Here is a 15,599-nt window from a genome sequence, read left to right as displayed (position 1 = left end):
CACATGGGGCTGCTATCTGATTGCTACATGTAAATTGATCCAGCTGTCATCAGCATTTTAAGGAAGATGACAAAAAAAAAGTTTAAAAAAATCTATAAATCATTTGGTCTATTTTTTCTTGAAATTTTTTAATTCAGAAAGCCATCAAAATTTATTATCATCCATATAACTTTATTTCAATGTACACTGCATTAATTAATATACTATTAAAACAAGACACATCAGCACGGCCAAACAGAATATGTGTACATTTTTTGCTCTTTCTGCTGAAAAATTTGTAAAAAATTACAAGAAGTATTACAACTGAAAGCTTAATATATGAAATCAACAAATAATAAATGCTTAATTTGATTTAATGTTTACAATGCAAATCCAATAAGATCCACTTATTTGGTAAACAAAGAATGTCTCTCATATAATATTTCTACTAAAAGAACATGTTACTTTACAAATTGTGTTGTAAATAAATCACATGAACATTTTAATAGTATTATTATTATATCACAATAATATTAGTGAAATTGATTTAAATACTGAATAAATATAAAATTGCACACATTTACACAAGTAAATACATAGAATCAACGATGGGCTAAAAATCTGCAGAAATCTGTGGATTTCTGCACATGCAGATTCTATTTAACATTATTTAATTGCCATTTCCAACGCTGCCTTACGCTGCCAACATTGCAAAACGTTTTGGTTTAGTGGATCTCATGTGTACATTTTTATATGATTTGCTCATCCCCAATGATGGTTGGGTTTAGGGGTGGGGTTTGGTGCTATTTTGGTTCTTTTAAAGATCGTAAATTACCCCCTAAACTGAGAAAACTTAAAATAGTTTTATTTCTTTGTCAGATTAAGTTGGCATTTTGTACCCTTAATAAAGAAGGTGATACGTTGAAGGAAATTGAGTGAGTGTTACTATATTTATAGTTTTTTTTATCTTGAAAGATCTTGATTTACACAATTTCAAGATGAAATGTGTATTCTCTTATAACATGACTAATTGGGCAGCCTATTTTAACCCTTTTTCAAGATTTTAGATAAATCTTTTGTGTCTCTAGAATGTGTCTGTAAAGTTTCAGCTCAAAAGACCTATCAGATTATTTATTATACCAAGGCTCGAATCAGCGACCTTCTTGCTGTGAGGTGACAGCACTACCAAATGCGCCATTGTGTCGCCCATTGTATGGATATCCATTATGTTAATTTTCAAAATAAACCTAATTTAATGTTCACAAACTGGGATTGAAGTGTCTGCTTTTATAATTGTACTGACACACGGCTGTGGTGATAAAGTACAGACAGTATAATCACTGTAATTCAACATGTACTGTTTTAAAAACATTTTAAACTTGTAATACTCTTGATCACAGTTGATGATTGATGGTCACAGAGAGCTGAACAGATCTTTAAATCCCAGTTGCTTTGTGCACGTCCTGTCTTGTTGATGCGATTATACGCGTTACTACAGAAACATGTTAATAACCGGCTGTCAATCAATTTGGTAGGTGGGGAAACTGCACTCCCACGTCACATTGCGGTGAGCCTCAAAATGGGAAAAATATTTGGATCCTATTTTCAACATCAGGAAATTTAAAAAAAAGACTCTAAATGTGTTTTTATCCCTCCAATATAGCTGTAAACACAATACACCTGCACACAGTTTTGTCCACAAAGCTTAAAAAAGATGATTTTCATTATAGGTGCCCTTTAAAATGTTATACAAATAAGAAAAAAAATAATTATAACTAAAAAATATTAAACATTTTAGGAAACAAGCTACAATTTCAGATTGCTAAACTTTGAGGTTTGTCCTCACATTGGAGTCTGGAAAAATTACTTGCACACTGACAGACTTTAAAATAAATTATTTATTTATTTATTTATTTTTGCATGGCTCATGTAAGGGTTGACATTTCCACCGTTGGCTCTCAGCTACTCCTGCTGCAAGGGGGAAATGTCAGCATGCATCTGTGAGTCTATGATATCACTCAGGGTGAGGTTTGCAGATGCTGGGCTGTGTGCACTGGTCCGCACTGCCCCACGGCACAACCAAACAGACAGACAATCTCGGCTAATAGTGTTGTGCCAAATGTGCCTGCCAATTAGGGTTCAGCCTGGCATTTACCAAACAGCAGCTAGTGTAAACACACACTGCCCCCTCCATACGAAATGAGAGGCAGTAAACTGACTATATTTATCCAATAAAAAAGAAGTTGTGCTTATAAGTAGAACTGTTCATTAAGTAACACTTAAAATATATGTATACCATATATATACCTATTGCCTGAAGCTTTGGGATTTATCACTTTCCAAGCATATTCGCTTTAAAGGGTCAGGAACCCCCAAATTCATTTTTTATGTATTATTATTATTATTTTTTATTATTATTATTTTTTTTTTATTAAAAGGGAGAGGGGGCATCTTAAGATATAAAGTGTACTAGTATGGGCCAAGGTAAATGTATCTACCTAATTGGTCCATACTGGTACATACTAGTTCCTTAGAAAATAAATAAATCATTAAATCAATAAATACTTAATAAAATTATATTTAACCCGCTCTATGAAAGCCCAGCTAAAGTCATTTTTTGTTGTGATTTGCATTTTTTTTCTTTTTTTTTTACCTAAAAATCATCCTACACAATGTAAAGAATATTCTGTGGAATGTTCTTGATGAACCTTTAATAATGATTTAGGCCATGTCAAATATTTGTTTCATTCCAGACTCTGAAAAGCATCACTTTAAAAAAAAAAAAGTCCAATTTAAAGAAAACCTTATATGTAAAACTGCCACACATCTGAACCCAAATTATCCTGACTATGTTTCATATACTAAATAAAGTTCTCCATTTTCAGTGATACGGTGCCTAGAGAAAATCATCATACCCTGTGAAAAACTATACCTTTACTCACATTACACCCTGCTTTCAAAAGACCTTCGGGATAAAGATGTAGAAAAGCACAGGTTAGAAGAAGGCTACAAAAATAAGGTTGTAAACATTATTTGGAATATGATTTGATTTCATACTGTATGACAAATAAGGTAATTATTTAAATTATACTGATTTTCTCTAGGCACTGTAGGTGAAACATTTATAGGAAAAGTCATTTTTTGTGAAACAGGCCTAATTGTTGTGATGTGATGAAAAATAAAATAGCTATGTCTGTGGAAAGACTTACAGGAGATTTGAGCGAATAATATCTCAAAAATAGTTTTCTAATCTAGAATAAAATTTTCTTAAACTATTACTATATTTAAATATCTCATTATTTGATTAATTTACACATCTCATTGTTTGCGTTATTTGACACAAACATAGCAGTATTAGTTTTGACCTCAGGCAGGCAATGTTACAAAGTAAGAGCAATTGGAGGATTTCTTGTCACAGCTGTCACAGTGTGTGTGCACTTCTGGTATTGTCTGTGTGGTTATGCTTTGCTTACCTCCACATGCATTGTTGTGACTTGTCAGTGTTGTTGTGTTCACGTGGTTATTGCTATGTTAATCAGCTGTTCTGATCAGCTGCCTAGCTGTAGCTAATTACCACAGCTATATCTGAGTGCAGTGATTTGTTTCATTGTCAGTTTGTTTTTGTTTGTTCATGTTACTCTATATCTTGTCAGGACTCTTGTGGGTTTTCTCCCGATTACCTGCTCTGTTTTCCTGGTTTCAGCTGACTTCTGGATGCTCTCGACCCATAATTCTGCCATGTCTATTGCTCACTTATATTCACTGTTTGGATTCTATTGCACTATTATTTTTGACCTCCGGTCGATAAAGAGACACTTGCATCTTGAATTCACCTCTGTTGTTTTATTATTATTTTTGGTGAGTGTGACAGAAGTGAGCCAAAAACAGTACCCACAAGAATCCTGACAAGATACAGAGTAACACGAACTAACAATAACAAACTGACAATGAAACAATAGAATGCTGTACAGGTATGCTGTGGTAATTAGCCACAGCTAGGTGGCTGATCAGAACAGCTTATCAACATACTGTAGCAATAACCATGTGACCACAACAACAATGACACGCCACAACAACGTACTTTACAAGGAGGTAAGCAAAATAAAACCACGTGAAAACAACACAGACAATGCCAGAAATGTGCACAAACCTATAGTACTTTTATCACTAGAGATAGAGATGGTGTATCTACCACATAATTTAATGAGGCTAGCTGTGCTATGCTAATTAGTTTAACGCTATGGTTTGACTAAAAAGGGAGAGATTAAAAGAGAGAAAAACCAATGACCCACTTGGAGAGAATAGAGTGAACTGACAATGGCATGCCATGATGGAAACGCCTGAGCAAAAATGAAGACACACTAAATTTGCTTAAAAGGGTCTTTGAGCTGTCATTACTGTGCATCAGTGCTGCTGAGAATTTTAATGCATGAGAGCAGAGAGGATGGGAACACAGCCAGGACATGGAGGAGCTATCACTAGAGCAAGGCCAGGAGACATAAGACTAGACAAGACCAATAGAGCATGGAAGCACTGTGTGTCTTAAAGTAATTCATGATTCAAGTCATGATCCAATGTACTGTTATAAATAATTTTATCAACCTAAAATTAATTAATAACTTGAGAATGTGCTTAAAAGTGTCAGTATCAAAATTCACAGCAGAATTGGACAAATTAATTTAGCATAAATAAAAACTGAAAAGCCAAATATTGTCTATATGTCACGTGACAGCATTCATAAATATCGTGCAAATGTATTACTTAGATATGAGAAGTGGGAGGGAGTTATGCTGCAAGTAGGTTGGGTGACCACCAGGTGGGAGGGACTAATGCCACAAGTAGGTTGGGTTTATGGTTGTGATAGGTGTAGATCAGGGGTGTTCAAACTCTGCCCTGGAGGGCCGGTGACCTGCTTAGTTTAGCTCCAACTTCCTTCAACACACCTCCCTGGACGCTTCTAGTATACCTATAAAGAGCTTGATTAGCTGGTCCGGTGTGTTTACTTGGGGTTGGAACTAGAATATGCAGGACACTGGCCCTCCAGGACAGAGTTTGGACACCCCTGGTGTAGATTATAGGTCTCAAACTGGATTCCTAGAGGGCCGCAGCTCTGCACAGTTTTGCTCAAACCCTAATCAAACACAGCTGATCTGACTAATCAAGGTGTTCAAAACTACCAGAGTCTATTAAGCAGGTGTGAGTTGGAGGTAGTTGGAGCTAAACTATGCAGAGCTGCGGCCCTCCAGGAATTGAGTTTGAGACCATTGGTGTAGATGTCAATAAAACAAAACAGGTTGGGTTTAGGGTTGTGGTAGCTGTAGACGTTAATAAAACACAACAGGTTACTGTTAGCTTGGGTTTAGAGTTGTGGTAGATGAGTGGTCCAACCCTGTTTCTGCAGATTTCAGTTGCAACCCTGACCAAACACATCTGTCTGGAATTATCAAGTACTGCTTTAGGTCCTATTAATTGGTGTGTTCATTAGGTTTAGAGCTGAATTCTACAGGGAGGTAGCTCTCGAGGACAGGATTAGTGAGCCCTGGTGTAGATGTCAGTAAAACACAATAGGCTAAACTCCATGCATGTCATGTACAAAAGATTAAATAAATTAATGGAAACTCCACAAGGTTTGTACAGTGCATTTGTGACTCAATCCCACCCACTTGTAGCTGACCTGCCTATTTGGAGCTGGTCCTGACCTCTGTTTATACCTTTTTCATTTAAGCAGTCATATTTTCTCAGATTTTTGAAAAAATTGCATTTCAGAAAATCTAGATTTTTCAGTTGAAAGTCTTCAAATTTATATTAATAATTTTTTTGTGGATTGCTCAAAGTAGTTCAGCTTGTTATACAAAAGAATGCACGATTGCTCTTTTCTCCATGAAGCTATTTCATAATTATCAGTCTTTCAAATGCTAGCTAGCCTATTTAATCCCATACCCATTTATATACTGATTATTGGCTAAAACCTGACTTACTATACTTAGATCTGATGGCTATACCTAGATTGCATACATTTTAAAATGCAAAGCTACTATCAGATCTGGCTAAGCTCTTGCCCTCTTGTATATCTACTCTCTCCTGCCAGACCTCGCCTTTCTACAGCATTAGGTAAGATTTATTACCCAGGGTTCCTGGCTGTTGACGTGAGTGTGATAAAGCATTTCAACAAGATGAGTGTCCCAGTGTGCGTGTAATGATGTTATACCTTCTCTTATCGCCTCCAGATGAACTGTGCGTCTAGCCCCATCCCAGAGGCAGATTACATCCAGGTTGTTTTTATTTTATAACGTTGAGTTGTCCTTGAATCTTTCCACCTCCACCTGGAGACTAGCTACACACAAGCAGAAAATGTCTGGAAGTTTCAATGGCTCCTTGTGGAAGTTGTGACCCTGGACGGAATTGATTAGAATGTTGCAATAGCTCAAATTAACTGGCAAGGCTGGTGTGTCAGTGATATATGACATCAGATTATAGGCACTGCGATTACATGCACCATGTAATAAGGGGCTTTTAAACCCAATGCAGTCTGGGTGGGTTTAAGCAGGCATCCTAATCTTTTATGTTTAATTGTGTTAATAGTTGTTGTAACAGGCTTTCATCTAATTGCAAATTACAATATTAAATCGATAGCATTGTGCTCTATTATCAGTTCTGTGCATGATTCTGCCTATGTAATGTTGCAGTGGTTAGCACATTCTCCTTGCAGCAAATAGGTCTCTGGTTCAAGTCCCGGCTGGGCCAGGTGGCATTTCTGTGTAGAGTTTGAATTTTCTTTTCACGTTCTCTTGGGTATCACATGAATGCACCAGTTTACCCAGCAGTACAGAAACTATATAGGATCAGCATTAAAAAATACTAATTGGTGATTCAGTCCACTGTGGCAACCCCTGATAAATCAGGAACTAGGGATAGGTATCAAGAACCAGTATTATGTTAAACCGGTACATAATTGGGTCGATACTGCACTACTACTTTGTCTCTGTATACTCCGCTGTTAATAACAAATCTGCTTCTTAACATTTTAAATTTCTGAATGATGTCATCAAGTGACCAATGTTTATTCAACATATGTATACTAAATGTTCACAAGTGTATGAAAATCTTCACATACGCTGCTCCCAGAGGCTCCTGGGGACTTCCTGATATTCATAGTGGCTTCCTAAAGCCTGCAAATTGAACACAACATTCAGGAGATCAGGCCGGCATGAGAGAGAATTTGCTAGAAGAAAGTGTCATATTTCATCTAAGATTTTTTTTTTTAAATAGCGCAGTAAAGAATGCTCTAGTGCAAATTGCATTGGTAATCATCTCTCTTTTTTACTTTCTCTCGCTCTAGCTGTAAGTGAAGAGACATAAACACTCTTATTGCTTGCTTTGTCAGGAATATGCATTTCAACTCTTTTTAACTACACCAAACTTAGTATTAGATCACAGGGTGGCCAAAGTAAGGCCCATGGTAAACTTTGGTTTGGCCCACCATTCCATCTGAAAAGAGAGGAAGCATTATGGGGAGTTGGTAGGGCGAATGCCTTTTGACAGAGATTTAAAATTCAACATTCAGCATTGAATTCCATTGTGTTATAAATGGGATTGTTCAAGTTTTTATAATAGCAAGTTCATATAAAACATTAAAATTGATACAGCATCATTAATTAATATGCTTTGTAGCAACATTATTTTTAAATATTAGCAATGAAATTAGGAAACTACCCATGGCAAAATTAATGTAATACGGTTATAAAATAAGGCACTATATTTAACTTCAGCCCACAGCCCTCAATCAAGTTTGGTTTTTGGCCCTTTAAAAAAAAAAAAAAAAAAAAAAAAGTTTGGGCACCCCTGTATTAGATAAAGATGTGCTGGTATCAGTAGTTGCATATGAATCTACCACTTGATAGGTGACAAGCTGCTTTGACACAATCTACATTGTAAAAGCGCTATACAAATAAAGCTGAATTGAATTGAATTGAATTGAATTGAATAGGTCTTACATTTATTTAGTATTACATATATGGTAACATATTATTTTGATGGTCTTTTTGAGTATTAGTAGACTGTCTACTTAATCTGTTGATACTGCTCCTTCAACAAACATTTAACTGACTATAAGAAACATGTCAACTGACACTAACCCTAACCCCAACCAAACTGTCTACTTGTAATCTAATGAGAATTGGTTGGCATTTAGATGCAATGTAACTTAAAGTCAACAAACGGACTATCAAAATAAACTGACCCATATATGACCTTGGAAATGATTTGTGTAGTCAGATTGTAATACAAGTTAAAGAAAACTTTGTCACAAAATAAAATCAATATCAGTTCATGTACCACTCTGCACATATTTGTATGGTTCTCTTATCACTTCAGAGGTTTCTATGGTTTGTTTCATATTTCCAAACAAAAAATTTTAACAAATATTGCTATGATTTATATCAAATACCCTTTACTGAGCAACACAATGTAACAAACAATGTATAGATTCCAAACAAATCAGTTAAAAGAAGTTAAAATCCAAAAACATGTTGATATATAATTTCATTTATTTAAAGGTATAAAGCTTTAATCAAATCTGATTCCTCTGGAACAAATAACAGATGAGTAAGTCTAAATATAGTGGTTGGTCATACGCAAAACAAATTTCATGTCATGCTTTAACTTGCACAGCGCTATAGATTCCACAAGAAGTATCCACCATAATGGTGGGCTCGATGGGTGACAAACGACTGATGAGTCACATATTCGAAATCATGGAAACAGGTGCTATTCTTATAAATACAGTTTAGTCTTCAGTGATGACACTGTGAGAAATGGTGCAGGTGGAGTGATACAATCTAAAGCAGTTGGAGGAGTGCTGCTATCACTAGAACATTTGCTATTACTTTTTAGCAAGTGTAAAATGTCATATAAATGTGGACTATTATTATTTCCCACCTAACAATAATTCTTCTTGTGTTCTTCAGTCGTCTTTATTTAACCTAAATCCAATTGTCATGCAATGCAAAGATTTTCATATATTGCCTAAAAGATGTTGTTTTTGTGTTTGTACTTGCCTTCCTGATCACATCTTCTTAACCTTTTCTCTGGTCTTGATCCACAGCTCGTATCGTGAAGACCAAGCAGTGGTGTGACATGGTGCCCTGTCTAGAGGATGAAGAGTGTGACTTGTTAGTAAATAAATCTGGCTGGACTTGTACACAGCCAAGTGGCAGAGTGAAAACTACAACGGTGAGACATGCTTATTCTCATAATTACTTTGTGAAATAGAGTGCTTTTGAACAAATCAGGGTATTCTAAAAGAAATATCCATTCCTAAGTAATATTCCATTTGAAATTTATTAGATGTGGAAAATGAGTATTTCAGATGTAAGCAGAATAGTAAAATAGTTTGAGAGGTGACCAGTATTACACTTTCATAAAACTAAAGTTCATAAGCATTGTAACCAAGTCAGCATAAACATAACCAAAAATACTTTCATTCATTCATTCATTCATTTTCTTTTCGGCTTAGTCCCTTTATTAATCTGGGGTTGCCTCAGATTATCCACCACATGTTTTACTCAGCGGACGCCCTTCCAACTGCAACCTATCTCTGGGAAACATCCATACACTCTCATTCACACTCATACACTATGGACAATTTTGCCTACCCAATTCACCTGTACTGCTTGTCTTTGGACTTGTGGGGGAAGCCGGAGCACCCGGAGAAAACCAACGGGATCACGGGGAGAACATGCAAACTCCACACAGAAACGCCAACTGACCCAGCTGAGGCGCGAACCAGCAACCTTCACATTGTGAGGTGACAGCACTACCCACTGCGGCACCGCGTCACCTTAATTGTGACATAATATGTAATAACTACAAAATGTGCACTCTAAGTTAATTGTATTTTAAAATAAAGTGTAATCATCATATATATGTTGCCATCATTCAACATGTTTTATGACTTCTGGTAAATATGATTTTTTAAAATCTTTTTACAGCCTTTTATTACATACAACCAGCTTCATCTCTGCAATTTGCCCTTGTTGACTGTGATTATTTTTTTAAGATTTTTACTCAAACTACTACTACAAACAACTTTTGTCAGAAGTTTTTGAATGTTTAATTATTTGTCAATTTACAAAATCATGGCTACATAATTTCTCCCTCTGAACAAACTGAATAACAAATCAATATACTTGTTAAGTATTACTTTATATTGGTCTTCCAAATGAGAGGAGTGTTGTTGGTTCAGTTCTCTCAGAAGATAGATAGATAGATAGATAGATAGATAGATAGATAGATAGATAGATAGATAGATAGATAGATAGATAGATAGATAGAGTTTGATAGATAGAGTTTGATTGATTGATTGATTGATTGATTGGTTGATTGGTTGATTGATTGATTGATTGATTGATTGATTGATTGATTGATTGATTGATTGATTGATTGATTGATGGAAACATACAATCATTTCAATGTAAAGCCGGGGTCACATTGCACTTTTTGCCCCATAGACTTTTTAATTCATGCGCAAGCGAATGCAGAAGACCAGAAACGCAAGGTCATGTGACAAGTTTCACAGTTTGCTGCATCACACAGTTCAAGCTTGGTTAACTCTGACTTCAAAATTACATCATGTCACTGCATGAGACCAATCGAAGATCAAAATATGACCTCTCTTTACATAAATTTAAAATATTGACCGATCGCTTGAATCTTGTTTATTCCTGCCCCTTTTTCCCAGCATCGTATGAAAGAATTGATTGCAGCATAAAAAATTTGGATTTGTCTGATTTTCATTATGATGATTGAAATGTGACTAAACAGTAGTTACATTACATAGGTAAAGTGTGCAGCAAACGCTCATTTAAATGTTGAACTTTAGCTGTGTAATAACACAAATTCAAGCCAGATTCCAACGGGGCATTTCAGACTCCAGTATTCGACATTGTAACTTGACTGCTTTTGAAAGGAGCCCTGGTACTATATGTATTTATCAATAGTAATTAGATCATGCTTAGGACTAATTATGTGAACAGATGAGTGATAGTAACAGTGATGTAGACAATATGTAGAAGAAAAAGGTGGAAATGACAGTTCACTCTTGGCTGCTGTCATCAGCTATTCAATTCAATTCATGCTTATTTTATAGTGTTTTTACAATGTAGATTTTGTCAAAACAGCTTAACATAGAAGTTCTAATAAATTGAAACAGTGTCAGTCCAGTTTTCACACATTGCGTCACTTGTGTATTTTGTGTTTAGATGTATTTGCCTCTTATTTATGTAGGTATTTGTTGTATCCCATCCTCATAACCCACTCTTAAATCATATATAAACTGCATTCTTTCTAAAAAAAAAAAAAAAAAAAAGTGTTTTGCTATTCAGCATGGATAAAAGCAGTGTTCCTACTGTAACAATACCTTCTTTTTACGAAATTGCACACTAAACAAACTTGATATAAAGTTGCAAAAAGAAATCTAATATTAAGTTAAAATTTTCTGTGTAAACAAGATTCTGTTATTTTATGTTGGTTTTTTACAAAACATTGTGTGAAAGTAGCCATGTACCATCCTGTGAGGTTACCACCAGGCATCACACACTACAATAGAGAACATTATGTCTGAAGGAGGATCTTTTGCTAAGGTTGTTGAATGCATTCTTACATTCAAAAGCAGCTAGACACATGCAGTGTAATAATGGAAAAGAATACAAGGGTCTGAAGTCATGTTTTTCAAAGCTAAACAATTGTTAAGCTTGGCTTAGTCTATTGAAAATGTGGTACTCAAGAGGCAGAAAGCTGAGATGTAACTCAGTGTTTAAAGACTGAAGTCTGCTTCTGTGTTCACTGACTAACTTTTTAAACCAACTTGTTTTTTGTCAAAGTATATTTAAATTTTGGTTCAAACCATAAAATTGAATTTAATCTAAATCAAAAATATTTATTGTTATCTAGAAAAAAAAAATTACAAAAAAATTGTATATTGTTTATATATTTATATAGTATTATATATTTAAAGTTGAAGTAAGAATTATTAGCCCCCTTCAAATTTTTCTCCTTCTTTTTAAAAATTTTTTTCCAAATGATGTTTGGAATGATGACTCTGCTAATGATATTAAGTGCAGCTCCTGAATCAATCATTGCTGTTAAATCAAGACAAACAGCATCAAGGACTGGTGGCGTGATTGATTTATTGCTGAGTACTGAAAAGTGGGCCATATTTACCTTGACATGGCTGCTGCTTTTATGTGGACATCCGAAGCTTCAATGTCCATTTCCACCACAATAAAAACACAGTTTGAGGCGACGTCTCCATTCTCTCTCCTCTTTAGGTACTCGTAAAGCATTTACTTGCATAGGCTCATCCCGACTATTTTATTTAATGGCATGAAATATTGGGTTAACTCTTGAATGTTGATATTTCTTCTGTGTTGAGGTGCTTGTCTCATGAGATTATCAATTCCAATGGTTAATTTGACAAATTTAGAAAAAGATAAGTCATCATCTTTGCAGGCCAGCTCCGTCTGAAGCCCCTCATTCAGACTATGATGAAACATTGCTTTTAAAGCCACATCATTCCATCCGCTCTGAGCCGCTATTGTTCTAAATTCAAAAGCGCAATCTGCAGCTGATCTTTTTCCTTGTTTGAGGTTAATCAATTGGGTGGATACTCCCTTTCCTCCATCTGTGTATTCAATCACTTCACGTGTGTGAAATACTCCAATGAAGTTTTTATTTGAGCATCCGAATCCCATAGTGCTGCGGCCCAGTCAATCGCTCATCCAGTCAATAACGCCATTAAAAATGCACATTTCTTTTCCTCTGAATCAAATTTCTCACTCTGGTGCTCCATATAAATCTTAACTTAGCATAGAACTTGGTATGAACTTGTTCACTTGGCATGAACTTGGCCTTTGCATTGCTCAGCAGGGGCATCAAATTTATCGGGAATAGCAAAGCTTACCGTTCTTGGCGTGGTAGGAGGTAGTGACCGGATATAATGTATCAGGTGTTCGTTGACCGACTGTAGTTGCATCAATCGTTCCTAATAACCCTTTAAAACTTCACTTTGATATGCAACTGTAGGTTGGAAACTTCCGCTGAATTTATGGTTGGTAAAGTATTCTGTAACAAGGAAGCTGAGGCTTTGTTTGAATCCATGTGTGGAAGTTTATTAGAAGGGTGAGACGAAGACATCAACGTATTAACAGGCAAATGGTTGGTAACAGGAAAGCAGTCCAAACTAAGCGACAAGCAAAGGGGCAAATCCAGTAGATGTAGTAATAAAGCAGGCAGAGGATCAGTGCAACAACAATCAGTCCAAAACAAATCAGGGGGGCAAAGACAGAGAACGTATGTGGTCAAGGCAGACAGGGTCATACACAGGAATGGAGTCAAGAAAGTCACATGGAACAATGCTTGATATGACAGGTAAACTGGCAATACTTTGCAAGGAAGCATGCCCTGAGTACTCACTGAAATACAGCACAAAACATAACTCACCCCCGCCACTCAGGTACATCGCACGCACACGCCTCCACCGGTCTTCAGATAGACTACATATCTGGAACTGGAACCGCATTCAGACAGGCAAGTCCAACAGATTCAAACAGGGCAAAACAAATCACCGAGGAGATCGGCACATTTATAGCTGTAGATATGAGAGACTTTCGGGTTTAAAGAAAATGTTAAACGTAGCCCTGTTACATTATTCCTTCATAAGCCCATTTCAGTCAGATAATTCCTGCTTTCAGATCCACTGAAATGGCAGGTGACAGTCAAATCATGCAGATTTGTGCTGTCTGAAGAAAAGGTGGACACTCATCTTTCTGAAAATAAAAAAGAACACTTAAAAATAGATTGAAACTGAGTTCCATATAAAAAAAAACTAAATTAATATTTTTCTTTTTATTTGTTTAACTACAATATTACATTTATTTTTTATACTCAATTTGGTTTTGAGTATAAATAAGGATTTTTTCATTTGCTTCTAAGCAGAAACCCCAGACGTATAGCTCTATAACTGTTTAAAGTAAATCTCCAGCAGAAAAGATATCCAAAGATGACGTTTTAAATTGTATTGAAATCTGTGTTTTAGAAACTAATGAAGATAGCAGACGTTAATGATTCATTTAAATTATTTAGCCTGTTTACTGTTTACCAAAATATTTTAAATGTTTCTTAAAATAAGATCTACTGTGTTCAAAGTGGAAAAACAAAGTTTTAGTTTTTACCCAGACATTTAAAAGTAATATATTTTAGAGCAGTAATTACAATATCAAACAGTGAAACTGTTATATTTTTATCCAAGGTTATCATACCGTCAGAATCTTATACCGGCCCATGCCTAATAAATATAATGTTAGTCTAAACTAATGACAGTTATTTTATTTTTATTAGTGAGGTAAGCTGGTGCTTTCATATGACTATAAATGTCACGAAAGATGGTAACTACAAAACTCACATTAGAAATACAAGAAAACTGAAAACACATGAACAGAATGTTTTTTTTTTTTTTTATGTGGTCATATGACATAAAAACTGATGGTTTAAAGTATAAATATTACTTTGATAGAACGTTTATTATTAAAAAAGTTTATTATTGAAGTTTTAAGTTTACCTAAGGCAAATTGAATAAAACAGGTTATAATCAGAAACCATACATTTTGTTTTTTGTGACCTGGGAGTGACCTGGGAGATGGTTTACATGCTTAAATTGCAGTGAGGCAGTTTATTTTGGGATTTTCTGTTTTAATTAGACAATAATTGTGAAGAGACAATAGAACTCATCAAAATTTTTCTAGTAGGCTTAACAGGTTTCTGCTGTTCAATAAGAGAATGATCACTAATCAACCCCGTTGGCAGATCCTGTTTGAATAAACACTCATCACTATGTTTGTGATTTGCTAATACTTTTCTTTTTCCTTCTCGGTGATTTGCACAATTGTGATCCCTTCGTTTTCAGCATCAGGTTAAATGAGCATTTGTTGCCTCTTGTGGATTGCCGGTCATCTCTAGCAGGTGACTCAATGCAATTAGGAAAGCATCTGTGGAGAGCCAGAAAATCTGTAAAATCTCACTTCTCACGAACGATTCAATTCAGACAAATATCTAGTAAGATAAAAGAGAATAAGTACAAAATATAATGTTTTCAGTGCAGTGACCCTCAACATGGCATCCCAAATGATGTGACAGACAACATGTTGTCTTCCCCACTGTCATGTTAGACAGTACCATCGCTTTTGAACTCAGAATATCACTTTATTAAAGCCTGCATTAATTAGCAATCTTGCTGTCTCCTGTGTGAGCCTGCTTGTGCTGGCTCCGCCCCCGTTGCTCCAGCAACCCTGGACACTCAATAACCTCAATAACCTGTTCACATATCACCATACCCGCCCACCTCTAAACACTACTCCAGTCTGGCACGTGCTACACTAGCTCGCAAAATGGCTAGTAACATTAATGTAATCCCAGACATCCCAAGTCTCCCGGAAGTTTATTCCCGGATAGTTGGCTATTTGTTCATCAGTTGCTGGTCGACTGAAAGTATAGATTTTAAAGGTGATGAATTCCAATACACTATTGTTTGCACACTTAAAATAACCTTTGTAATGCAATTTCGGATA

At 35.6% G+C, this 15,599-nt stretch overlaps 1 protein-coding gene across 4 annotated transcripts in view; it reads left to right on the top strand.

Moving 5' to 3' along the window:
- The window catches only part of tafa5a (TAFA chemokine like family member 5a), a 147,373-nt gene that overhangs the window by 124,863 nt on the left and 6,911 nt on the right, over positions 1 to 15,599 (top strand). For all 4 annotated transcript variants that reach the window (NM_001430368.2, NM_001430369.2, XM_087245514.2 and 1 more), the window contains 1 exon segment: positions 9,083 to 9,210. In NM_001430368.2, the coding sequence (NP_001417297.1) occupies positions 9,083 to 9,210 (128 nt within the window).

This window comes from Danio rerio, chromosome 4 (genome assembly GCF_052040795.2).
Source record: "Danio rerio strain M-AB ecotype USA chromosome 4, GRCz13ab, whole genome shotgun sequence".
Lineage (NCBI taxonomy): Eukaryota > Metazoa > Chordata > Actinopteri > Cypriniformes > Danionidae > Danio > Danio rerio.
Note: the sequence above shows the minus strand (reverse complement) of the source record. Positions and strands in the feature narration are given on the sequence as shown.